General features: G+C 38.4%; 1 protein-coding gene across 2 annotated transcripts in view; it reads right to left on the reverse strand.

Annotated features, from left to right (window-relative positions):
* ELMO1 (engulfment and cell motility 1) overlaps window positions 1–26666 on the reverse strand; it is a gene marked incomplete at both ends in the record, with an annotated part of 519094 nt that overhangs the window by 268128 nt on the left and 224300 nt on the right. For both annotated transcript variants that reach the window (XM_084229578.1, XM_084229579.1), the window contains one exon: window positions 5002–5106. In XM_084229578.1, coding sequence (XP_084085704.1) covers window positions 5002–5106 — 105 coding nt within the window. The remainder of the gene's footprint in view (window positions 1–5001; window positions 5107–26666) is intronic.

Consider the following 26666-nt stretch of genomic DNA (forward strand, 5'->3'; position numbering starts at 1 on the left):
GGAGAGGTCTGCCTCGCCATATGGGCTGCTCCCTGGCCAGCCAGGGATCAAACTCATGCTGCAGAGGCTGCGGATTTCTTCATAGTGCGGTGCTTAACCCCTTGCACCACCAGGGAGGCCCAAATTTTAAAATCATTGTTAACTCAAGTGTATAAACAACTATAATTATGACCCTGTGACAACCAGTCATATCTCAAGTTATCCCTGGAAATAGTCTGAGATTTGTAGATCACAAAAGTTCAAGTTTCACGTGGCAGTTTGACCTTGTGCAACTCTCTGCATTCCCCAAGTTTCAGTTCAGGAATCAACAAAATGGGGTTAACAATGTTTATCTCATAGACCTTTCTTAAAGATTATGTTAATCTATGGAGTATGTCTTACATATGTTCTAACTCACACTGGGTACTCATTTTCTCTTATTAGATAGAATAAGACTAACATTACCATGAAGAATTAACACCATCTTAAAACATCTTTTTTTTTTTTCAGTTTCTGAATTATTTTTTAAGCCTCATTCCACCTCAGACCTGGCCATCACGTTTGGAAACCTCACATTTTCTCAGTAGTACTTCCTGTTTTGTGACTGTACCTTGGCTCTCACAATAGCCAGCAGAAGTCTTGAACAGATAAAAAACCAAGTTGTATGGGTTTCTCAGTAGCTTCCAGTGAATTATTAAATAAACCGAGAAAATGTGGTCTAAATCCAAAGGTTTAGGGACCTCCCTGGTGGCACAAGGGGTTAAGATGCAGCCTACGAAGCTATCCGCAGCCATTGAAGCACGAGTTTGATCCCCGGCCAGGGAGGAGACCCACATGGTGCAGCAGACCTCTCCTGACTCTCCTGCTGCTCCCCTCAGCAGTGTATTTCAGTCTGCCTGTTCTGTTTCCCAGTCTGTCTCTGATGAATCCTCTCACCCTCCCGCACATCTGGCCTGTATCCCAGTTCTTGTATGCATAAATAAATAAATCTTTAAAAAAATAAATAAAAATAAATAAATCCAAAGGTTTAACAATTCTAATGGAGTCACTAAATTTCTTCCTTCCCAGGCACTGAGAATTGTCATGCCAGGCAAATAAAAAAAAAGAAACAAAAACAAAACATACAACATGCACAGCTTTGTACCATTCTCCTGTGTGGGAAATAATGACAGAAGGATCATGGGAGTAAGGCAAGTACCCTCCACTTCTCACAGACAGAGCCCGAGTGACAAGAACGGCAGAGTAAGCATATCCAGAAGTCTGAAAACATTCTATGCATGTCCCCAGATTTTACTCCAGGGACAGAGGGACGCTCATATTTGTAATTTTTCCTCATGTTATGTTTTGTACAAGTGTGGAGTAATTCAATTATAGCCACTGCTTTCATTAATACAGTTACAGAGCTTATTCAAATATTGCCTGAGAAATCAGGCTGCCTATCAATAAATTCATGTTGCAAAATAAACTGCTATAAAATTGTTAAAAGGAACAAAAGACCCTCAGATGACAAAAAAAGAATTGATCATTGGCAAGAAACTACTGATATAAAAACTAAAAAAAACTCTTTACTCAATTCACAGGAAATTCTTAAAGCCCATGATGTGTCAGATACCACAAAGGTAGGTTTGTGGGTCAAGAAGATCCCTTGAAGTGTTCTGAATTCTATGTAGAAAGATTATCCCAGCAGTTGGCATGAAATGTGTTATTGAGGGTATAAGACTTGGGCATAGAGGCCACTAAGATAATATTGCAACAATCTAGATGAACAGATAGGAGGGAACACATAAGTTTAAGGAAGCAGAATATAGAGATGTGGTATCTCCCTGTGTTTGAGCTCTGTTGCCATATCCTACTGCCTACTAGACATGACCACCTGGACCTAAGTCCACATGCATAAAAGAGTCTAGATGTCTCCAAATTACTACCCCTCAAAGACATACAATATCTACTTCATTAAGGACATTGCCCCCCACCCATTAGCTCAGCCAGCAAATCTGCCTCAGAGAGAGTCAATTTATCTTTGCTCCAAAATAACTCATTTAAACTGCTTTTCCCCAATAGCATTGCAACCACTCTAGTTCAAGTTACCAATGTTTCTCTCTGATTTTCCAAATTTATTTTTGCCTCCAATCTTGATTTCTCACATTTGTTTTTTGGCAAGAGAGTGCATTTTCTAAAATTAACTCTCATTGCCTTTACTTTAAACACTAAGAAATTCTTCACTGCCTTTAGGTTAAAGTACAAACAATTACCTTAATAATAGGGTCTATAAAGTCCCTAGAGAATGTCAACATTTCCCTCTCAAGTCATGATCATATTACCCATTCCCTGTTTTAGTTGCATATTTGTTCCCCTCTACTAGGTGTACTCTGCCATGACCCCTAGACTTTGCTTGATTTACCAGTACTGTCCAGTCACTCTCAGTGTAGATGCCACTTCCTCCAGGAAGCTTTCCTGAGCTGACCTCCACATCTGTACTGGTAACTCTCCTCTGTGTCCCCAATATCCCTCTACCCAATCAAAATGCATTCCAAATGACTTGGAAAACAGCTAGTATTTATCTTTTCACACATTCCCCACTCCTCCTTTGCATCTATAGACAGTAAACTCCTCAATTACATGACCAGGGGTGACTTATTCTTTATTCCCCATCACTAGCTCACATTGGACATGTGATAGTCGCTCAGTACACACAAGCATCACAAAACATCCTTGCCTGAATGCCTCAGAATTTACACACAATCTGCTAACCTCATTCATTCACAAAAATAGCTTTAGCTTTCTATCCCATAGTCAGTGTCCCAAAGTCAGAAGAGACACAACAGACATGAAAAAAGAGATATTGTGGAGAAAAGAACAGTTTTAGGAATCTAACTAGTAAAGCACACATGGACAAAAAGGGCCACCCTTCTCTTTCCAATTAGGTTTTTCTTTTGAAATGCTATCAGATATAAAGTTGTGTCAGGTTGCCATGGTTTTAATTTCACGTATAACAGTTTAGAGAATGTGTTGAGGAAAATGTACCTCAAACATTAAATTACTTTTCATGAGACATACGCTTCTTAAGCAATTGACAATACATTCAGCATCAATAAGGTCTAATTTTAGAAACATTCATCCACAAACGTTAATCAGTTAATAATAAATTAAATATCTACTTAGCTTCTTATTTTTACACTCTACTCTCCAAAGCTATATTATGTGATAGCTCAACAACATTAATTTATTTACTGAGACAGCTGATTATATCCCTAGGAAAAAAAATCCATGTAATAAATATACACACATCTAAGCCAAATGAAACTTTTATGAAAAAACAATTTTCTTACAGGAGATGACATTTCTGATGAAGCACCTGATACAAAATCTTTCAGAAAAATGCATAAAATCCTTTATATAATCAAATTGCAAATGATATATCAGTGTAAGTCAAAACTTGTCAAATTGTATGCACAGAAAAACACATAAAGTTAAAATATAATTCCCACAGGGAACTCAGAGACCTGGCATGATTTTTTTTTTTTTTATAGAGGCATGTTTATTTATTTATTTATTTGTTTGTTTGTTTGTTTTGTTTATACATGCACTGGGTACAGTCAGAAGCGCGGGAGGGTGAGAGAATTCACCAGAGCCAGAGTGGGGAGCACAGCAGGCAGAAGGACTGAAGTACACTGCTGAGGGGAGCAGCGGGTGGCAGGAGAGGTCTGCGCACCATGTGGGATCCTCCTCCAGTGGCCGGGGAGCAGCCGGGGATCGAACCGGTGCCGCAGAGGCCGCGGGAAGCTTCGCAACCCAGCGCTCAACCGCTGCGCCACCGGGGAGGCCCATGATTTTTTTTTTTTAAGGGGCCATCCTGAGCAGGGCAATTTTTTACAGTGCAGACTGTCTTGTATATTACAGGTTTTGGCCAGCAGCACCCCAAGTTACTCGGTAACTACCAAAGACACACCCACATCTTTCCAAAAGTCCCTTAGGGGAATACTGTCCCAGCTGGGAACTACCAGGTCTCCCCAATTTACAGAAGAAACTAACCCATCAAAAGCAAATGTCTCCACTTATACAACTAGACAACAGCAGTGCCGGGTCTCAGACCTTGGGCTCCACAATGTGTCACCAAGAAGAATCGAACAAAGTCAGAGTAACAGACTCTTCTCTTTTTTCTAATTTCATCCTCATTATCTCAGCTTTAGGCGATTCATTCATCAAGCATTTTAACCTCCTGCCAATTCCCTTGCCCCCTTTATTCACATCCCACCCTTATCATGATCTTGGGTTGGTAGACCTTACCCTGACGGATTTGGGGCATCTCTCCCCAGCACTGGGCAAAGGTGTCAGCACAAGCCCAGGGCCTGCAGTGGCACAGCCCTGATGTGCAGGCCTTCTGTGTCACTGTCCTTATGCTCTTCTTCATTCACTCTGTCCTTCCCACATCTGTACTGCCCAATCAGTCAGTGGTACCTTCTATTTTCGTTCTTCCCCGCACACAAACTAACCCATGTTGGTATAATTTGCATTTCACTGGTCTTTGAAGAAATGAGATTTCTTTTTTTCAGGTTTCTGTCTTCCCATCTATCTCATTCTTCTCTCTCCTTTTGTTGTTCTTATTGTATATCCAGCATAAGACTGAACAGAAGCAATGTCAGAGGACAACTGAACCTCCTTCGTTAAGTCTAAGAGCAAGTCTAAGGGGTCTCCACAGAAGTTGGGATCATGGAGGATTTGGGCAGACAGTTCATTTCTCTTCCTTAAGTCACTTAAGTTGACACGTTTCGTCATAATTCAATATTGAGCTATATATTTTTTTCCAAAACTACTGTATTTTCTTAAAATCATCATGTGAGAAATCTTAAGATTAAAAATCAATATTTCAGTGCCCCTTGTTGATTTTACTTAATCTTAATATTCACATGATTGAAGGCCCAGATCTGGGGCCATTCATCTAAAGGTAACCTTCCATGTCTCTAAGTTTGGAATTAAAATTCACTAGGAAATCTACAATAGCTAAAATGGCTATATCCTTACCCGGATGTAGGCATCCTGGTGGTGCTTGGCAAAATACAGCATGTTGTCCAGAGCTAGCATCCCAGGAGGTGTCTGGGTAAAGTCCATGGCGGGGTTAACATGATTCTGAAAAAAACCAAAATGTCTGATCAGATTATTTCTTCAGCAGATTTCCCCAACCATCAGAGGTCCGGTTCCCTGCGTAAGACTAAAGTATCAAAAGGCAAGCTCCAAATAATCAAGTAAGATGACATTTTCTATCTCCATGTAACCTTATCTGAGTGGCCACAGAGACTTCTTTCAGGGATCCCCGGGGGGCAGAAAACCAGCTTTTATTCCTGGGGTAGAAAACTCAACTGAAGATGAAAACATAGGATTATTCTTAGATAGATGACATTGCAAAAAAAAAAAATAATAAAATAATGTAAAAACTCTATTTCTGGGGACTGTGCAGTAGTGGAGCCAATAGCATTTGGGGAGAAGAAACACTCACAAAATAACACCTCAGCATTTAACTCAGGGCCAGCACCTTAAATTCACATTCTCATGTGAGAGTTAGGTATGGCCACACCTGTCCATGGAGTTTGTGAAAAGCCCAATGTTATACAGTCTGCAGCCCTTTGAACATAGAAACTTGATGTCCAGGAGTCACCTGCCTGCTCTCAGGAAGCATGAAGCCTGTGGTCACCACACAAAACACTGAGGACCACAAAGACTGAAGAACAGTTATAAATATGCCCATATTCTCCACTTGCTCCAGATCAACAAGCAAACACCAAGATTCTTATTCAGAGCAGAAAACCACTTTTCTTCATTAGTAACAGAAAGTGAAGACCAAGATCTGTTCTCAAAATTCAGATCTAAATGGTAAAGGAATTACAGGCATTCATTTTTTTTTCACATTAAAGAGAGGATAAAGAAAGTTTAAAGAGGTATTAAGGAAAACTGCTTTTACCTCATAATATAGGCAATTTGCATGATGCTATCTATTTTTTGTTTTGTTTCTGGATATCTCTTAAGAACAGCTTGAAACTGTTTTTTTTCCAGGAAATTTGGTTAACAGCAATTTTTCCTAATTCAAGTATAGGAAGACCTTCTTTATACTTATTCAAAGTTCAAACAACCCACACTTTTCTACAATATTCAAGAGTAAATCTAAACTGTGTCTTCCAGGTTTAACTTGAAAAAGTTTTCATGAGGTAATAAATAGCACCTAAAATTATAAGTCAGTGGTGCTGCCTGCCTGTCAGAGTTCCACAGTTTGAGAGCATCCCTTTCTGTGTCTTTGAAGCAAGGTCAGCTCATGCAGCGACTTTTTTATTTTACTTTAACATTTTATCCTGACTCAGGTATTAAGGTGTTGGAAAGTGTTCAAAATACCAAATTATTACCATTAATGATAAGGAAGATATATCTCCTAAAATAAATATAATTGTAATAATATGAAGATCACTGGGCACCAAATTCAGTGGCTTGGCCTTAATCTGATACTCATTGGTTTATGAAGGTCAACCTGTATTCAAAAGAAGCAGGATATTTAAAAAATAAAACTGCTAGAAATAATCAGGGATTTAGTCTAGAAATTAATTTTGAAACTAAAGCTTTTATAGTATTTTCAGTTGTTTAGAAGAGATTGTAACTTCCCCCATTACATTAGGTGACTTTAATACATTAGATTTTCATGAACACAGGTAACATAAAAAAAGCTAGTATTTGCTGAGTTCTTCCTAAGAGTTAGCTCTGGTTTGCATCTAACAGGTTTTATGTCACTTGAGTCTCATAACACCCTGAGAAGTGGGTGCTCTTGTCATCTCCATTAGACTAAGAAGGGGTCTGCACTCAGATGAGATAAGCCTGCCCAGGCCACCACTTGGATTTGGCAGAAAAGATAAAATCTTGCTTGGACAATCTAAGCTACTGTTCCTACTTTCCCCCCTTATCACCAGTTTTTAAGTTGAATGCATTTATTTTGGTCCTGCTAGCATGTAGATTTTATAAAGCCTGAAAATAGTTAATTTGAGAAAAATGTAAGTTGGCGAATATTAGCATCCATGCAGCATGGCCCAACCAACAGTGAAGTGTGCTGAGTGTAAAAGAGAAAAAATGCCACATTCATTTCAGACCTATTTCTAGCATTAGTCTATGAGTCTATTCCAAAAATAAATGCACAAAAAGGAAATCAAATAACAAAAAATAATTTCTCTGAATCTAGTTGAGCAAAGCCAAAATTAACTACAAATTAACTAGTTAGTGAATCGCTGACCAAGAAAGGTACTCAAGGCTCAAGAGTCATCAGTCTCCTCTGAATTGCGCTCCTATGAACTCCTGGAAGCCTCCTGCTGTCAATCATCTTCTCCTAAGGCACACGTGGGGGACAGAAAATCCACTGTCATTTTCAAAATCTTAACAGTTATGAAACAATATAATTTATTTTTAGAGTTCTTTAAAGAACCATATGGCTAAGTAGCAAATATTCCCAATAAAATAGTACCTGCTCTGTGCCAGGCACTGTGCAAAGCACCAGGTATAAGCTAACTCTTACGCTCAAGGTAGGTTCTATTACCTTCCTCCTTTGACAAAAAGGAAACGAAGCATTGGCGGCTTGTCCAAAGTTTCAGAGTCAGTAAGTGACAGAATCAGAATCTAAACTCAGATTACATGTTTTAAACTGGATTTTAGCATCAAATTGATGATCAAACTGACAATCCTGGGAATTTAACAAAAATGTCCAATGCAGGGTCTTGACTGTTGTGTTTTCTCCTCAATCAGCATTCTTCTTTCAGGCAAAGTGGATCTGTGATCCATCCTTTGTAATAAAAGCTATAGTTTCTCCACCCTTCCCAGACATAAAAGACAAAAGTCTCTCTCATGTGCAATAAACCATGTCCTATTGTCTTATAAAAACAAAAAACCTCTTGCTAAACAAGTCAATTAGAAAACTGTCTTTAATTTTCTATGACTAGCCCTAAATTTTGAAACATCACTGGATTTTATATGCAAAAAAAAATAAATTTGGTAGTTGTGGGGGAACTGTGTTCTTTCTTTCTTTCTTTTTTAACTCCAGGTGTCATTTTTCCAGCCTCTATTTCTTTGAAAGGATTGTCTTTTTTCTCCTTTGATTTTAACAGGCAGCGAAATAATTTTACAACCACAAATTTTGATAATGGGAAAAGTATGAGGGTTTCATGGTGAAACATTTGAAATCTTTCTGTACTGTGACAAAAATATTCTGAGAATCCAGCAAGGCCAACAATCCCCCACTCCTTTCTTATTTATGAGAAGTTCTGGAAACAGATTTATTTTCTTTTCTTGTTCCCTGTTATTTTTTTTTTTCTACCTGTCTTGAATGGAAGCTGCAAGAGCTTTGATAAATGGTTTGAAATTTTCCCTTGTTTTACTGCAAAGCCGGTGTACCTCTGTACATCCTTCTGAAACACCATTTGTTGGTCCCTGCAGAAGCGCTGCTCTGTGAATCACATCAGACAGCTCTCAGGCCCTAGAGAAAGGGAGAGCGGCTGCCTTCCTTCCCAAAGCACCAGGGTTTTCTACTCTGGGGTACGGTACCAACCAGCTGAAGAAAGCAGGATTTATTTTATAGTGAACACCCTTTGTGGGGTTTGGGAATTAAAGAGATGTGTTTCTTTTCTGTTATTCACATGACAGTTTTTCAGCTGAATTATTTCAATCACACATCCAAGGAAAGTTCGTGGTCTAAGACAGAAAATCTTTCTTCCTGTTTCAGGCCCACATGCCAAGGTCACTGGAGAGCAAGAGTGAACTTCAACCAGAACCTACACTAGGTGCCCTATATTATAAACAGGGAAACTAAACACCTGGTGGAAAACAGTAGTGTTCAAACTACAACAGGCATCAGAACATTATGGAGGACTTGTTAAAGTACCATTTGCTGGCCTCACCCTCCAGGGTCTCTCATTCAGGAGGTCTGGGGTGGGGTCTGAAAAATCTGCATCTCAACAGATTCCCAGGTAATGTAGAAACTGCTTGTCTGGGGACATTTTGAGATCCATAGAGGGCTGAATGGCTCATCTCAATTAGCACAGGAAACATTAGAAGGTGTAGAATTCAGATCTGCCACTTCCTGGAATCCTGTGCCACACCCCTCTTTGAACCCACTGTGCAAGGTGCAAATGCATTTTTAGTATCCTTGCTGTCCATCTGCCTCTCTACAACAAAGCAGACTCCTATTTTGCAGAAAAAAAAATTATAATTTAGAAGATCTCACTTCTATTGCTCAAATTTCTGACTAAAATATATGAGTACCTCCATAGAGAAGGTGGAAAACTGTAACCAGTCAATATTTTCTACTCTTGAATGCTTCCTAGTTAGGGAAGCAGTGCCAGCTTTAGCCTGGATGATTTTTAAATGATCTGTGTTTTTCAATTACCAATGCCATGCTAGTCCTTCATTAGTGTGGATAATAAAGAAATGATTACAATAATGCCTGCCAGATGGCATATCATGGGGAAAGCCTTTGAGGATTTAGGAGTTAATATTTGTGCTATATGAGTGCCTACATTTGTTGAACAAATATAGCATTAAAAGCAACCTTTAAAGCAAATCACATCAAGTGAATATTCATTGAGTCTTTGGAAAGGCTTATCAAGGGCTGGTAGCTTAAGGTCACATTCTCCAAGGGGAGACAGGATTTGATGGTTGCAGCAGACTACTTGGGAGCTCTGTCAACTTCCACACACCTCTCACTCCTCATCTCCCCATGCAGGAGAGAGAAATATGTGGGAGTTTCAACAGACTCCAGGGAACAGTAATTCCCACCCTAGGATGCACCTGAAAATCCTCTGGGGAGCTTTGAAAAAGTCCTGACTTCCAAACTATAGCCCAAATCAGTTCAATAAGAACTTGGATTGGGAATGAAGCAACTAGATTTTTAAAGCTTCCCAGATGGTTCCAATGTCAGTTAGGGCTCAGAACACTTTCCCAAATCATGATTCTCAAGTTTGAGTATGATCAGAATTTCCTGGCGATCTGTTTAAGTAAATTGTTGGGCACCACCCGCAAAGTTTCTGATTCAGTGTGTCTGAGGTATTGCCTGAGACCTGACATTCATACAAGTTCCCAGGAGCTGCTGATGGCCTTTGGACCACACTTGGAGAATTAATGTGCTAAGGCCACTGTAACACAAAGTCAGAGTGTGTTAGAGACCTATACCCACCAGCTATTGGAGTTGGAACTTGAGTTCCAGTACCAAGTGTTTGCTTAGGCAAACCCACATCCCCGTTCCACTTCCACTACCACACCACACCACACCACACATCTTTTATTTTTCCCTGGACTAAATAGTTAAGGTATTTTCCTAACTTTTCTGACATACCTTTCTGTTCAAATGTCCTGTACCAAGTTTTTGGTTAGGCAGTGGCTTTTACTGAAACATTCATTTTAGCGACACATGCATTCTCAGAGTTGACACAGTTGATAATGGCTAATTCACATATTTATACAGGGAAGCACTAAAGAGCATGTGACTCTGTGACACCCCCGCCCCATTCCCCAACATAGTTGAAAGTTCCAAAAAGTACTAGAAACAGCATCTAGGAATCTTTGGATTCTTCCCTTGGTCTCTCTACATTAAATTAAAAAAAATAATGGTTTGGATGAAAACAGAGAAGACATGGTATCAAATCTGATATAAGAGTGAACAAGATGGCAAATATGTTGAGGAACAGCAAAAAGACTGTGGTCAAGTAGGATTGGCACTGGTGGCATCATACCAGGCTCTCTCTAAACCTGTGGTTTCATTTAATCTTCCAACTTCCTAATGAGACAAGATTACTAACTAGGTAAATGTCATTCTTCTCTTCCTAAAGGTAAGGGTCAGAACTTGTGACTTGTATAAGATCACAGCCAGTATGAGGCAGAGTCTTCACTTCAATTCTATAACTTTGCATCCTATTTAGGTTAAAAGGGTCTTGAAGAGTAGGAAAATGAGCTCCATTAGTAAGAGAATTTAAACAGAGAAACACAAAGTTCCATAGAAAGATATGTTTTAATGCAAGTACACATCTAGACAATGAGGTAAATCTGGGTTACATATAATTCGTGAGAGTCCAGCTCCTCATCATTAAAATTTGATTCCTTTAGGTAAAGCACAAAGGAGCTGCATGAAAGAAATACCCAGGAAGTGCTACAGATTTAGGCCAAAAAAATTCTAAACCTGTTCCCTTCCCCACTGTACCTTCTTCTCCCTGCACATTCACTGTTCTTTGCCTGATCTCCATAATAACTCTGCTAGTTTCTGAAATTTCACCAGCTACCTCTTGTCTTTCAACCCAGCTCTGTTGACCCTGGTTTGCAAGTCCATAACTAATATTTTGTGTAAAGGCTCTGGTTTAATTGAGCTCTGGAACTATCCATAGTTATCCACAGTCACAAAGGTAATCTCTTCTTGGGAATGTTCCACTAGCTAACAGAGATTCCATAATCATTTAGATTACTAAGAATAAGAGTTGGCAATAAGTCCAAGAGGAACCAATTTTACTTGGCAATCAGAGGCTATAACATGTTGGGTTTTATTAACAGGAGCACAACAGAGGCAATTCTACTGATTTGATCACCAGTGGACATAGCACACAGTCTGCTGTCCACAGTGAGAGCTGGCTCCTGACTCACAAGAAAACATGCACAAAAGAGGGGCCAGGAGGTGCCAGAAGCATTTGAACAGAAATGTAGGTTAGAAAAGTTGGAAAATTACTTTAGATATTTAGTCCAGGGAAAAAGGAAAGATATGTGTGGTGTGGTGGTGGAAGTGGAATGGGGATGTGGGTTTGCCTGTGATTGTCATTAGACATCCAAAGGATTAATATTATTCCTTACAGCTATAAAACAAAAAAAGATTAACAGAGAAGTTCCTGTCCTTAGAAGTACTAAGGCAGGGACAAGATGTAGTAGAGAGAAATAAAGGGTAGAGGATTGGAGCAAGTGACTGCTAGGTGCCTGCTTCATTCTTTCTCGCATCAGGTAATTTGGGATGTCTACTACTGTGGGAGGCAGAAAGGATAAAATACACCCAATGATGAATTTAAAACAAAATAACATGCACCTTCAAGAAATTCTGTCTTAGAAGTGGGTTATTAAAAGTCTTAACAATACAGCTTGAAATCTGTACATGCACACACACAGACACACATGTACTTTCAAATATTGTCACATGTACACACAATGGGAAATCTTACACTAAAAATTTTGGGTTTAAGGTGAACTTTCTTCATTAAAAAATAATGTCCCTTTCAAAAATGCCTTTAAAAAGTCATTAAAGGTCATGCAAATGCCCTGTCAACAGTTCATGAGAATCTGGGTTCATTATTCACTCTCTCACTGTTAGCTTGAAGAAGCAGAGCTGAGATTTACTGAACAAAAGGGTAAACTTGAACATTGTTTATCTTATACATTGATTCAACAGTCAATACAGAGAAATAACATAAAAACTCAATTAAAAATGCCTTGGGAATAAATTTCCCTTAAAATGAAGCTGTTTGTTTTTTTTTTTTTTTAAAGCTTTCATGAATAATGAAAAAATGCTGTCACAGTTTATAAAGATATCTGCCATTTTTTCTACTGAGCTGAACACACTGCAGGCTTCTGAAAAATTCTAGCCCCATACTCAGGGCAACAACCCCTTACTCTTTCATTCCTTTACTCCCAGCTCCAATTTTTTTTTTTTTACTACTCTTTTAAGAACCTCTTTTCTTCCATCTCTTGTACATTAAAATAGGAGGTGAACTAGAATAGTCAGGCACAAAGAGTTTTTTCACTCTCATCTATAGACACTATATCACCATTCCCCATCCCTAGGAAGAACACAGCCACCTGCATATGTTCAGCAAAGGACACAGACAGGGGCAACCATCACTCCAGGGTGGGCCTGGCTAATCAATCACATAGCAAATGAATCCCCTTTCCTTCCAGTGCAGCACAGTGATCCCGGCAGCCTCTGGAAAGGAGCAGCAGCACAGAAGAAGAAACCTCTTTGCTGGGGCTGAGTCTGCAGATGGACTCCCAGGAGGAAGCCGAGGGGATCTATGGGCTTGTGTGCTGCACCTCAGCCTCTCTAGCATCCAGCACTGCGGGCTCTCATACATCAAGGGTAACAATGATGTTACCAACTCTACTAACAGGAGCAGTAGTTTACACACACATAACACTTAAGGGGTGTTGAGGACAGTACCAAGCCAGGGGCCATTCTGCAGCCCGCAGGCCAAGTTGGGTCCCACCACTTACTTTTGTACAGTTCTGAAATTTTTTGAAGGATGTATTTTTTTACATTTTCCATTTTTTTTTTAAAGAGAAGACTCTGTGACCTGTGGACATTACATAAAAGTCAATTTTCGACAATCATAAAGAAAGTTTTCTTGGAACACAGCCAGCCTCATTCATTTACATAGTGTTTGTGGCCCCTTTCACATATGACCTGTAAATTCCAAAATATTGACAAGAAATGTTTACTGACCCTTATTGGCCCTGACAGAAATTCTGTGAGTTAAGAAAAGCAGTTTTCCTTCTTTAATCGAAAGTTAAAATTCTCATCTAGCAAAAAATGCTCATGCTTTGCTCCCTGGACAACAAGCCAACCCCTTTGTAAAGGTTCAATGTTTACTCCCCTGGATAAATAATGATTTTCAAGATTCCCGAAGGTTTAACAGGATAAAGTTTGTGTCCTGCAAATGTCAGGATGAAGGAGATGCTTTCTGTATCTTGGGCCTTTAGGCTCCTTCTCCCTTCTGTTAGAAGGCAGACCTCAGAGGATGACTTTGATAAATCTAGATATGAAGGAGTACCTGCATCTCGTGTCAGGGATCTGGATTGTGGCTGGCAAGCATCTTCTTCCTTCCTCCCTTCAGTGTAGCTCTTACAAATGGTAAAGTTTGACTTTAAATTTGGAGACTGGAACTTCTTGTCTACCACAGAATAAGTGGAATTTATGCCTATTTAAAAATGAAGAAACTGAGGTACAAAGAGGTTGAGAATCTTGCCCGTATTCACACAATCATCACATGGGATTTGAAGCCTGAAGTCCAGCGCCCACATTTTTTACTATTTTCAAAGGAGAACTGGATAACTATACAGTGGAAAAAAAAAATCATTTGATGGAATACTACACAGCCTTTAAAAATTATGTTCATGCGTTAATTAGCTCTCAAAAATGACAAGGATGAGGAAATAAAATTTATGTTGTGTATTTTGCATAGATTTCAATAGTAGTATAAATTCCTGGTCAATGTGTATTTTATATTGATTATTCTTACTAAAGTATGTATGTATTAAAAATTCAAGATAAATATACAGCATATGATAATTATTTTTTTTTAATTCTTTTGAAAACCAGAAGGAAATTAACCAAAGTGTTAATAGCAATTATTTGTGGTAATAGGAAGGTAGGTTATTTTTTTCCTGCCTGTCTATATTTTTCTAATTTTCTCTAATGATACATTGATTTTTACTTATATTTGATTAGAGGTAGATCCACTGTTCTCTAATAAAGAAATAGAGATTGACATCTAGGAGAGCATGAGAAACAGTCTGGACTCTCACCCTGTACTCTGTTCGAGCTTTGCTGAAGCCCTTCTGGCAGGTCAGCATTCTGCTGTGCCAGGAGCACTAACTCCATGCACAAAAGGTCTTATCCTCTACCCACCCTGTGCAGGCAGGTAGACAGCCTGGATCCTGCAATTAGCACTGCAGACAGTGTGATTCAAGATGGGTTTCACTGAGACACAAGAGGCCAGGAAGATATCCTATCTTGGGATCAGGGGCAATCCTGGATTCTGGGGCCTCTTGAACTGGGGTCATTTCAGGGTGTTTACTCAACTTACTTTAACCCAGCCAGGGTTAAGCCCCCCCTTATCCTGACCCTTGAAGCCAGAACCTCGGGGAACATGAGAGTTTATACCACACTTCATAATTCATAGAGCATGGTATAATCACAACATCAATCCAGGTAAGTCACCTCACCACTGACTGGGCAATTCTGGGCCAGCCCCAGAGTCATCTTCTATAAATGATGGCAGGGTTTCCCCAAACATACTGGTTTGAACCATTGAAACTGCTTATACACGACTGTTTTTGATCTACAAAAACCGAATTTCATGTGCTGAAATTCCAGTTTTCTGCAGGACTGTGCAGAAAACAGTGAAACTAAATAGATGCAATTGCCCTTGAGGATCTTGAAAGTTCTTGATAGGCGATGACCTTCCAGAGAACATAATGGAAACAATTCCAAAGGGGAGATCCATAGCTGAGGGTCCAATGGACAGAAGGATTGCCAGAGTTGGTGTGAATATCAGTATTGAAATTAACTTTTTAAATTATTTTTTAAAGTACATCTGTGACATGCATCCCTCCACTATGAAATTAGTGCTTGCTGAAGAGGTATTTCCCTCTGTCAGAGCCAACAGGAATGCTGGTAACCTCTGCCCCAAGGATTTTTTTTTTTTTTTGATTGGTGGGTTGGTTTTGCCCCTATATATCTACCCATCTTCAGACTGAATGACTGTGCCTTTCTCAGTCCTGAGAATAAGGATCTGAAAATAAGATTTTATACCACTGCTAAGCGAGGCAAGAAATAAACCCTGAAAAAGGAAGAGAACTATTGGAAATGCTAGGTAAATAGCATGAGAATGCCAAGTTGCCCCTAACCTTAGCAAACAGATTAAACAGAATTAATAACTACTCCATTTTTTGTTTTTGTTGTTTAAAGAAAGCTGTTGGTTACCTTGCAAACCATATGTGCTCTGGGAACTTTGTCCCAAAGTCCCCACACACTCATGGAAGGATTTGCCAAGCTTCTCAGAAGGTGAGGGCAGAACCCTGAAAAAAACTGGTATTAACTTCTCTAAGTCTAACTTAATATTGTTATTTTCCTAGCTTAAACTTCTCTAGCAACTGGATACTTTGATAATTATACCTCAAGAAAAAATAACTTTAAAATTATAAGTATGACTTAAAACTGATAATGTGCCTGCAAAATATATCTGTGGAGAAAATTTCACATAAAATTTCCACAACCATTTCTCAGTGTTTAAAAACATGCAGAGAGGGCCTCCCCTGGTGGCACAGCAGTTGAGTGCTGGGCTGCGAAGCTGCCCGCAGCCTCTGCAGCACCGGTTCGATCCCTGGCCGCCGGCAAGGGTCCCACATGGCGTGACAGACCTCTCCTGTTGTGCCTGCTGCTCCCCTTAGCAGTGTATTTCAGTCAGTCTGCCTGTTCTGTTCCCCGCACTGGCTCTGGTGAATTCTCTCACCCTCCTGCACTTCTGACTGTACCCAGTGCTTGTATAAATAAATAAATAAATCCTAAAAATAAATAAATAAATAATATATAATGTAGTTATATAAAAATAAATAAATAAAAACATGCAGGGAAATAATACACATCTGTACTATAATAGGAGAAAGGAGGGAGAAAAAGAGGATGGACTAGGAGAGCCTGGACATCAATGGAATCTAAAGTGTGCTTTTTTTTTAAAAGTCCTCCCTCCTTAAATAAAGGTGATTGAAGAAAACAGCAAAATTTTTATAGCTGTTAAATATGAGTGATGGATATATATACATATATATACACACATATATGTATATATATAAGAATGCCTTTTATATTCAATTATTTTCTCTGATTAATATATAACACAATTAAAATTTGTATTTAGGAATTCTATGTTTTATTAATTTTATCTGATTATTGAAAACTAAGGTTGTCTTAATAACTGTAGCACTTTAAATATTAAGGAATAATACAAGGTAAGATCAAAAGTGGCTGTTGCCAGAAATGCAAGTGGGTACTTAAGTGATATTACTTTCATACTGATTATGCTATCTTTTTCTCTGCTGTATTCTGGCATGTTAAGGAGAACTAAAATATATTTTCAACAATCGAAGGAGGAAGCAAAATATTAAAGAAGATGCTTAGAGATCAGTGTTCATATTACATTTTGTGAAACCCCATAGAAGCCTGTTTCTCTTAGATAAAGAATATTAATAGGAACATTTCAATCCTCCACAACTGAATCTTTCCAGAGCAGACATGGTACATAGCTGGACAGTCTTTACAAAACCATTCTGAACATAGTTACATAAAATCCCTCATCTACAAAAGAGCAGAGTTTCTGCTCCTACTCTCCACTTTCTAGTCAGGGGGTCTTTTCCTTGGTTCCCTGCTGTGCAGGAGGGTTTTTTTTTGTTTGTTTGTTTTTACTTCTCAAGTATCATACAACAAGGTGGGCTAAGTCTGCTCATTTACAAAGTGTTCATTCTTCATCTGGAAAGCTAATGTGGGAAGCACCATCCTCTGCAGATCTGTGTATAGGGTGGGAGAAGGGAAAAATCAAGGAACAGCTCAAAGGAAGCACAACTGGCCCCCAAAAGGCTCAAGGCACTCCCACTCTAGGGAGTAGAGTGTCAAGGGAATGTTTATTTTGGTCTGATGCCCACAACCATCATGAGACATACCTATACATAGGCTCTAGAGCTTCACCCCAACTGGGTCTGCAACCATAGTTCTTAAGCATATGTAGGAGGCAGCCAACAGTGGTGCATGCAGCCCAGATTTGAAGAGCTATCAACTGGGTTCCAATGCAATCTTTACTATTCATTGAAAAGAATATTCACCTTTTGAAACCTACTTTTCATCACTAATGTTGTATAGATATTGCCTCTCACATTGGCATGATGTGCAGATCAAACCAGATGATGTACAGAAAATGCCTTGAACAGTGCCCAACACCACATAAGCCCAGTAGAACAGTAGCTGTTGTTTATTCACTTTTCATCCAAAGTGCTTTCATGTTCTCCACTACACTCTGCCAAGACTCATTAATTTGCAGTTCTGGTCCCTGTTCTAAGCCTAGTTCTCAGGACATCAACTGACTTGGAATTCTTAGACCTCATCTGTGTCACTAACTTGAAATCTGGCCCCAAATTTCTGATTCCCTAGGTTGCTCTCAGTCCATACCTGATCTTGCAAGCATGTTCTAAAGGCCCTCCTTTATGGCCCTCTCCAACACACAATCAGACATCTGAGTAAAGAACTGAAAGTCTCACCAGAGATTCTGGAGGATATTCTATCTTCTCCACCTCCATGCATTTAAGTGTGGAGATCTTCAGTCACTTATCGGGACAGTAACTTACTCTATTTAGATGGAAGGACTTCTAGCAAAGAAGATTCAATAGCATTTCTCATTTTTCACTCTCTTATACATTCAGTAATATTTTACCTGACCTCCAGAAAATAATGCAGCGTTATACTTTTGAGCATTCTGTCAATTCAAAATTAGTGACCCTAAACCACTTCAAATATGAAACACTTCAATTACCCTCTTGATAAAAGTACTAGGTATACCAGATAAGCAGATGAAATGCAGTGATCAAGAACGTAGGAAATTTCTCTTCACTGAGTTTCATGGATTGGTTATTTACTGTGAAGGCTGCCACTAAGGAACTATAGAAAGTCCCAAAGTAATCGAATAAATACACATTTCAGTTAAATGTGATACCTTCCACACAATTCCAGGTGAGGAAGCATTTGTTAATGGGTAAGGAGGCAGACAAAAGAAAGGGGAGGAGGGTAATGAAAGAATAGTTGGGGGCTAAGAGGGTAACTTGAACTAATTAAATTTAATCTCTGCTATTCCTTCAAGGACAAGGGTGATAATTATAGAGACAATTATACTACATACATAGTTGAGAATTTAGAAAATCCCATTCCCGGGACCAAAGAAGCAAAAGGCCATCCTTCTTCCCGTGGAGATTCTAAAGAGGCTCTCACAATTCTGTAGACAACTTCTAGCTGGAATTTCACAATTCCTTACACAAATCCAGCTCCAGCTCCTAAAACGTTTTCACCTACACAAGTAGGATCATTTCCCATCACACTAGAATCTTTGTATAAAGACTGACTCACATACAATCTCAGCAAACTATTTTGAATCTGGCAAACCTACATCATGCTCTCTGGTTACCATGAACAGTACTGTCAAGCACACCTGTCAACCTAAAAATCTATATCATAATGACTGGTAATAACAGTTTCACTCAAGAGGTTTAAATCTTGACAAGGAAAAATTTTTCAAAAATGTAAAACAGGAATCATAAAAATATAGGATAAACATGTGTCATGAGTTATTTAACTCAATAATGAAGAAATCAGTAGGATGGTAGAACAAGTTCAAAGAGCACTTGAAAGGGAAGGCATATGTAGCATTTTTCAAAAAGAAAATAAGGGGGGGTGGGAGTTGTATGGGAAATATAACCAAGATGAAAATGTATACTTTGTGCAAAAATGAAAAATTATGTGAAAAATATATAAGATAAAATAAAATAAAAAGAATTTCAGTCCAAGATTGCTAGTTTATCCATAATGATAGTTAATATTCCACAGAACATTATAGTATCTGGGGTTACTTTTCCTACCACTTAGGTTTATGTGCTAAAAATCTACACATTAACATAGCACTTTCCAGGTCTAGGCTAAAGGATATGGCAGTAAACCAAGAATATAACTATAGCCTGGTGAAAACAAGAATGCTTCTCTGGAGGAGTAACTCATCCTTGGTCAGGTCTATGTAAAAAAATGAGCAGGAGAAGGGGGAGGAAGAGTTTCAAATGATTTTATTTCTAGTAACCTATTAATTATTCATTTCAAAAAAAAAGAAAACATAACTCGGACTTTCTTGGACTTGAACCTAGTTAGATTTAAATGTAGATTTTTTTGTTGGTTTTCTCTTTTTCAGTTAGATCATCCTTAATCCAATTTCTGGATTTCTTACAGTAAAACATATAGCTGACTCATTAGGAAAAAAAAAAAAAAAGACTTAACCTGTTACTTAGATATTCTACCTGACTCAGATGTTCTGAAAAAGAAACGTGTTGTCAATATTTGTGAGCATACTAAAGAGGAGGTCTACACTTAAGAATGTAAGACATTTCAAAACCTCGGAACTTCATGCTTTTGATTTATGATTTAGATTTATGAGCACTGCAAAAGTACACAATTTAGAGATCATTCTCATTTGAAACATTAAAAATTCTAGAAATTTTAACTAATAAGACTTAGAATTAATGTCACTATACTATGAGAATAGTATTTTCTTCTGAAGACAGGAATTGGAAGAAAGGCATTTTTACCACTTTCACCTTTTGAATGTTCTATTATAATTATTTTAGTATGTATGGAAAGTTGGGAAAATACTTTTAAAATAAAAACATTATTTACAAGGACATGTTTTCACCATATAGGAAATACAAATCACTGAGCCATGATAGAAGCTAGGAATTAAAAAAACCCTCCAAGAACACCTTGGAAAAGAAAATTATTTAACATACAGCTATCTGTGACTTAGAGTACAATATCTTGAAAAAGAGAAAAAGCAATTCCATATGGACAGTTTTAATTTTAGATGGCTTCTCTTGTCAACTTGGTTTCTATTTCTCTTTTCCTTTGAAATTCTGTAAGGGGTTGATGGTAGGAGAGAATTGTCAGTGCTTTCATTAAAGAAAAAGTCATTTCAGACTGAAAGCCTCTTCTGAGCCACTTAGAATATTTCAGAAAAGAAAATTACTCTTAATATCTAGGAAGTGTTTTCTCAGTATTTTTCTTACTATGAGAAAGGCTAAATGAGACATCTTAATGCATCTGTCATTTTGTTCCCTCCTTGTACCCCAATCCAAACAAAACCAATTCATTAAATTTTTCTCCCTATTCTGTCACAGAATTCATCAGCTAAATTCAGTAAGATTTGGTATGACTTTTACATTAATCAGGAAGCCAGTAGGCTATCAGGAGGTACTAATGACCGATTAGGATATTAGGGCCCACACTAGTGGCCAAATAACTGTGGTGGGCACATCACCAGCAATACCAGAGACAGAACTCAAGTCAACTGCTCAATTACCATACAGTTAGGCCATGTATACGCTATGCAGAGGAGAACTGTCCTCTCAGTGACAGCTGACAAAAACAGATCCATGTATGCGTGTGACACACCCGTGACACAGCAAACAGGTTTCCATTGACTATTTCCTTTGAGTCCAGATTTCCCTGCACTGGCAGATGACTTTTCCTCTTCTCAACAGCCCCCTAGCAGACTGGACTTTTTACAAGGAGAGGATTCAGATCCTGAAACAATGAGAAAATGGAGTTGAAACAGATGTGCAACAATCTTCTGTTCTAGTAAACAGCTTTCACAAGACTTGACTTTCTTCTCCGATGAAATGTGAAATAGCATTTCCTGTATCTTAATTTAATCTGCCTAATAAAATGTCTCATAGGATTACATCATCTGCAACTGTTCAGAATTTAAGGCAAATTCATTTAACTTTAGAGATACACTCTTTGAAATTAGATCCGGTGACTACAGTAATAATACTCCCTGCCCTCGAGCCTTCTAAGCATGGGCGCATAGAGCTGCATCCACCTCTTCTTGAACCCCACCTGTGAGCTCTGTGTCACCATCTTGGGTAAAGGTGATGGACCACTGAGGAAGAAGTCACAGAGTCCCTATTGGTGGAAGGAAGCCTTGAAATGGGTGGCGGAAAAATCCCCTGATTTGCCTTGGGTGCGTTATTTCAAATTTGCCTTTGATTTTCCACAGAACCAGTTATCAGAGATTTCATTTCAAAGTAAGCAGTGAAGTTAAATTGCTCTTCTATAAGAAAGGCATCTTTCCACAACTGGATGCAAAGCATAAACCCAAGGTTTATGTTTGAGGACAGGGGATTTTATTACTGTAGTCACCAGATCTACCAGATCTGGCTTGTTAAATACAAAACTTGTTTAGAGAAGGTGTACAGCAAATGGAAGTTATCGGGTTTTTTTCTGCCCTTCTGCTATTAGCATCACTATCAACACCTGTGGTCATGTACCCAGGCCTGATGGCAGCACCTGGAGTATGGTGTGGGCATGCGTGAGTGGGTGCACCTGAGCCAGGAGACTGAGCACATAAGGGTGGCAGAAGACCTTATGCAGGGGTGCAGTAGAGACCAGTGAAGAGACCACAAGAGAACGCCAGTCAGCACACAAAGAGTAAAGATTTTCAGGGGGCCAGGAGGCCTAACAGCCTCCTGACCCCCAACCCCCAAGCCCCTCTACCCGCCCTGCACCTGGTTGCATCACTACAAATTGTGTAGAAAGATCATTAAAAGCCTGAAAAAGCCACTGAGTGCTGAGGACTCCTCCTTTACCCACTGCCTGGATCCATAGAGAAGCTGCCCAGTGCCTTGCTGGCATTTCAGAGGGGAAAAGTGATGTTTTCCTTTAAAATGTTTCTCTCCTTTAAGCTCCTCTTAGAACTGCTGAAAGTACAATACAGAGAGCACCTGCTCTATTGGTTTTGTGGAGCTGAAAAAAGATAAACCAGAATGTGGTGACTTCTCCAAGCCCCAGAAATGCCAAGGATTGCTGATTGACTACAAGGCCCTATCTGCCTATCTTCCAGTGAAACTAGTCCTGTGGTTTGTGTCCTGAGTTGGTGTCCTTAGTGACTATTGGAAGATAGTTTATACTCAGCCCTCCTCTCTGCTACAAGGAATCTCTCTTGACCATCTTGCCAAATTCCTCCCTTAGTAAATGGAACCAGGAGTGGGAGTTTAAATCTTCTACATCTCTCCATTCTACCCCAATTTATTTTATGCATCTTATTAAGCAAATGAAAGTTATCCATTCTATGCTTAATACATTCCCATTGCTTCCCTCACCCCCCATGAATGTCCCCGGCCATCAACTCAAATTCTGTTAATCAATAAAAAACACAGAAGCCATGAAAGGGACTAAATTCACTGCAAAACTCCTCATGGGAGGCAAACCTATTTCCTTGTATGAATCTCTGTTCAAGATGTTTGGGAAAATCTATTTAGAACTCTAATTTAATCACCAAAAATTGAGCCCCAAGCTTCAACTGGAAAATAAATTAAAATGTTTTTTGATTATTCCTAAATAGCTAACAAAGACACTAGGCCTAAAGAGAAAAAAAATTGTGTGCCCCGGGCTCGTGGACACGTCAGTCAGAAGCTTCGGGCTCATCAGCCATCTGTATTGAGCAGCTGTCTGGGGATGCGTGTCAGAACTTTCATAACCCAGCATCAGGCAATTGAGTTTAAATGTCACTCCCGGCTAGATATCTGGGCACACCCCACACCCACCAAGTCCCATGAGTAAGACAAACTCCAGGCACCCGTAGTATGTGACATTGTTCATTAAACTGCACTGACTTTATGATCTGTGGCTGGCACATTGTTAATTACATGGCAAGGAGAGGTCAAAATCAGGCTAAAATGGGATCCAGCTGTCCCACAACATAATCAAGCTCACCTGAGACACTGAGTCATTGCCTTTAAATCACTCCCATAAGCACCAGCTCTTGCAGTCTCTCTTTATAGTAAACCACGAATGCAGTTGCTGAATCCTGCAGTTTTCAACCAGGAAATGACATTTCTTTAGCACACTCCAAATTTGAACCTTATTTTCCCAAAGGAAAAAGAAAGGGATTAAGAATGGTAGAAGCCAAGAAGGAAGGGAAGACCTAGAAAAGAAGGGGACTAATGAGGTGGAGGAGAAAAGTGACATCAAAAGAGGAGTGGGAGGAAATTAAGCAAAGAGAAAAACTGCATTTGAAACATCATAAGAGAGACAAAGTTAGAAGGAAAAAATAATGGGAAAGGGAAAAGAAAGTGTAAGAGAAATAAAGGTGGTATATTGAGATGAGCAAATTAATAAAGTTTTATCACTTTCAAATATTGAATATGGCTTCAGAGCAAGTTGTCATCTATTTTCATCACCTCACCCCATACAAATTAGTAATAACAAAGCTTTTTACATGTATTCAGCAAATTTCCAAAGTATTTAATTGGAATTGGGAAAACAATTGCAGCCCCTCACTGGGCTGCAAGGAAATCCTCCCTTTAGGACAAATAGAAGCAAGCAAGTAGACAAGAGGACACAGGGTCACCTTCAAAGGTCTTCTTACTCTACAGGGACACTTTGCTTACACTCTTCTCCAAGTCTAATTTAAACACAACAAATGGCCATGATCACAGCAGAATGAGGAATGTCTTTCTCTATCCAGGAGAACATAGCTGCATTTAATGGCAGGATAAAATGTAATTTTTAAACATGATTTTCCATGAAGATTAGGATTCAGATTAGACATAAAAGCAAACTTTCAAGTCATATTTGAAATGATATGAAGGAGGCCACTACAGATTTTAATAGTTTTGCATACTTGGAGAATATATTATTAATTACTAGAAATAATTTCTGTGTAGATTACAGTCTGCTAGATAAATGAATTCCAAAATGGCCTTTTACAAGCCAATGATTTGACATGCTCCCCAGGATTCACTGGCTGCTTTACATTAACTATTGTTTCCTCAAAGATCATTTTCAGGGTCCCAGCAGAATTTCACACCAGAAGACTGCTTCAAATAGGCTTCCTTATCAGCTCCTCATGCTAAAATGTCAGCAAAGTATCTTCTTACAAAGGACACTGTGCTAAAAAACAAACCCAAACAAAATACAACCAAAACCATGAAAAGCTTCAAGCAGTTAGAGAGCATCAAACCAATGAAATAAACAGCCATTTAGAAAATGGAAATATAACAATATGGAAAAATGTTTATGCTTCCAGTAACATAAGCAATAATCTGTCCTTTTGTATTATAATTATATAACATACACGAATGATCAAAAACTAGAAAGAAACAGAACAAAAGTATAGCAATGAGAACATAGAACTTATTTTCTTTGTTTCCTTGATATTGTTAAGTTGATATTAATGTAAAAACCGAAAATTGAAAAAAAATTCAAGAAAAGAGAAAATCAGTTGACAGTTTTTAGAAGAACATACAATCTGTCAGACATTACTGACAGAGGCAAAAGAGAGCATATAGCAATTAAAAACACTAAGGAAGAAATGTGGCTGCTATTCCAGTAAGGAAAGGGATCCACTCAGAATCAGACATTGCATATTAAAAACCAGATAGGAAGGGGAAGAGTTCTCAGTGGAACTGAAATTAAAAGCTTCAAAGAATTAAATAAGATCAGCTTTCCAAATAGAAACTTCAATAATCAATACTTCAAACATAGCAAACTCTAGCAGAAAATTGTGGGCTGTTGCAGATTGAAATATGCTTTTCTCTGCCTTGTCAGAAAACCTTCTGAACATGTAAGGTTTACAAAAGCTCATGATCCCTAACTCTGTAGCAATGGTTGCCAAACACATTCACAGATCAAGCAAGATATACTAGCAATTAAATACATCATCTGCAAAATAAAGCATAGGGAAATGGCATGGAAATAGTGCTTATTCAATAATTCTCAAACTTCAGAGCTAATTAAATTTCCTTTTTTTCCCGAATTGGAAGCATAGGTAATTAGTGATATTCAAGCTACCGTACAATAATTTAGAATGTGTTCTGGGAACCATAATTAGAATTAAATCTTATGAAGTAAACAGAGGTGACCTTCCTTCTCAAGATTAACTTCATTAAAAATTATGCATTTGTTTTCTTTTGTTATGTGCTTTATTTTGTGACTCTGTTTTATTTTGTCACAGGAGGACATTACTATAATGATTCCAAAATGTGCCACTAATTAGCAAAAACTCCAGAGTGACAATGTTAATGACTAGCATGATCATGGCTGTACATTATTCAGTCCATTCCTTGTTTTGACTAAATGTATGATATTCACTTCATACCAAGACATAGAAAGTACATGAGTCAAGGGAAATGAGATAAGAGCCACATCTATGATAGTCTTTATATTTGGATGAGTGGTTTATATTATAGATAAAAGTCAGATTTCTGAAATATCTGGAGATTCTCTGAAGCAAATAAACGTTCTTTCTGAAACTCAGTTGATGTTTGGCTTCAGTAGAGAGCTGGGTGCAGTGGAACTCAATCCCTAATTTCACCCCAATCTTAAGATATATCATCTCCAAGAATCTCTAAACACTTTACATGTTTATATGCTTTTCAGGTATAGTTGAAAGTATTTGAGAATGAGAAAGCAGAACTCTGATTTGGTATTCTTTCATAAAGGTATCTTACATGACACAGAAAACTTAAGTGAATTCTATGGATTTGCATGAATAAAAAAGTAACTGATATACAGCATTCCATTTTTAAAAACAGTTTTAGTGCCATAAAGAGTTATTTAAAACTGCAAAACAAAGGAAGAAAATTTAAAGTCAACACAGATCTTACTCACCCCCAATATGATGAGAATGGCACTTCACCTCTTTCCAAGGTGTACTGTTTCCAAAAAACAACCCCAGTCTTATCATGACAAATTTCTAGATAAACCAAAATTGAGGAACATCAGCCTAACTAGATCTGCTAAAAAGTGTCAAAGTCACTGTAAAATATGAAAGACTGGGAAGTTATCACAGGCTAGAGGCAGTTAAGAACACATGACAACTACATGAAGCCTGGGACAATTAATGGAAAAATTGGTGAAATGCTTATTAACTCAGGGCTTTAATTAATAGAATCACACCAGTTGTTTTTTTCATTTTGAAAAATGAAATTTTTTTATGAAATGAGATTTAAATTTACTGTGATTGTCTAAGTTGTGATCATTAGCAGAAATGAGGTGAAGGGGTACAGTAACTACTAGACTACAGTGTGGAACACTTCTGGTAGCCTAAAATTATTTTTAAAAAATA

This window comes from Talpa europaea, assembly GCF_964194135.1.
Source record: "Talpa europaea genome assembly, chromosome: 3".
Lineage (NCBI taxonomy): Eukaryota > Metazoa > Chordata > Mammalia > Eulipotyphla > Talpidae > Talpa > Talpa europaea.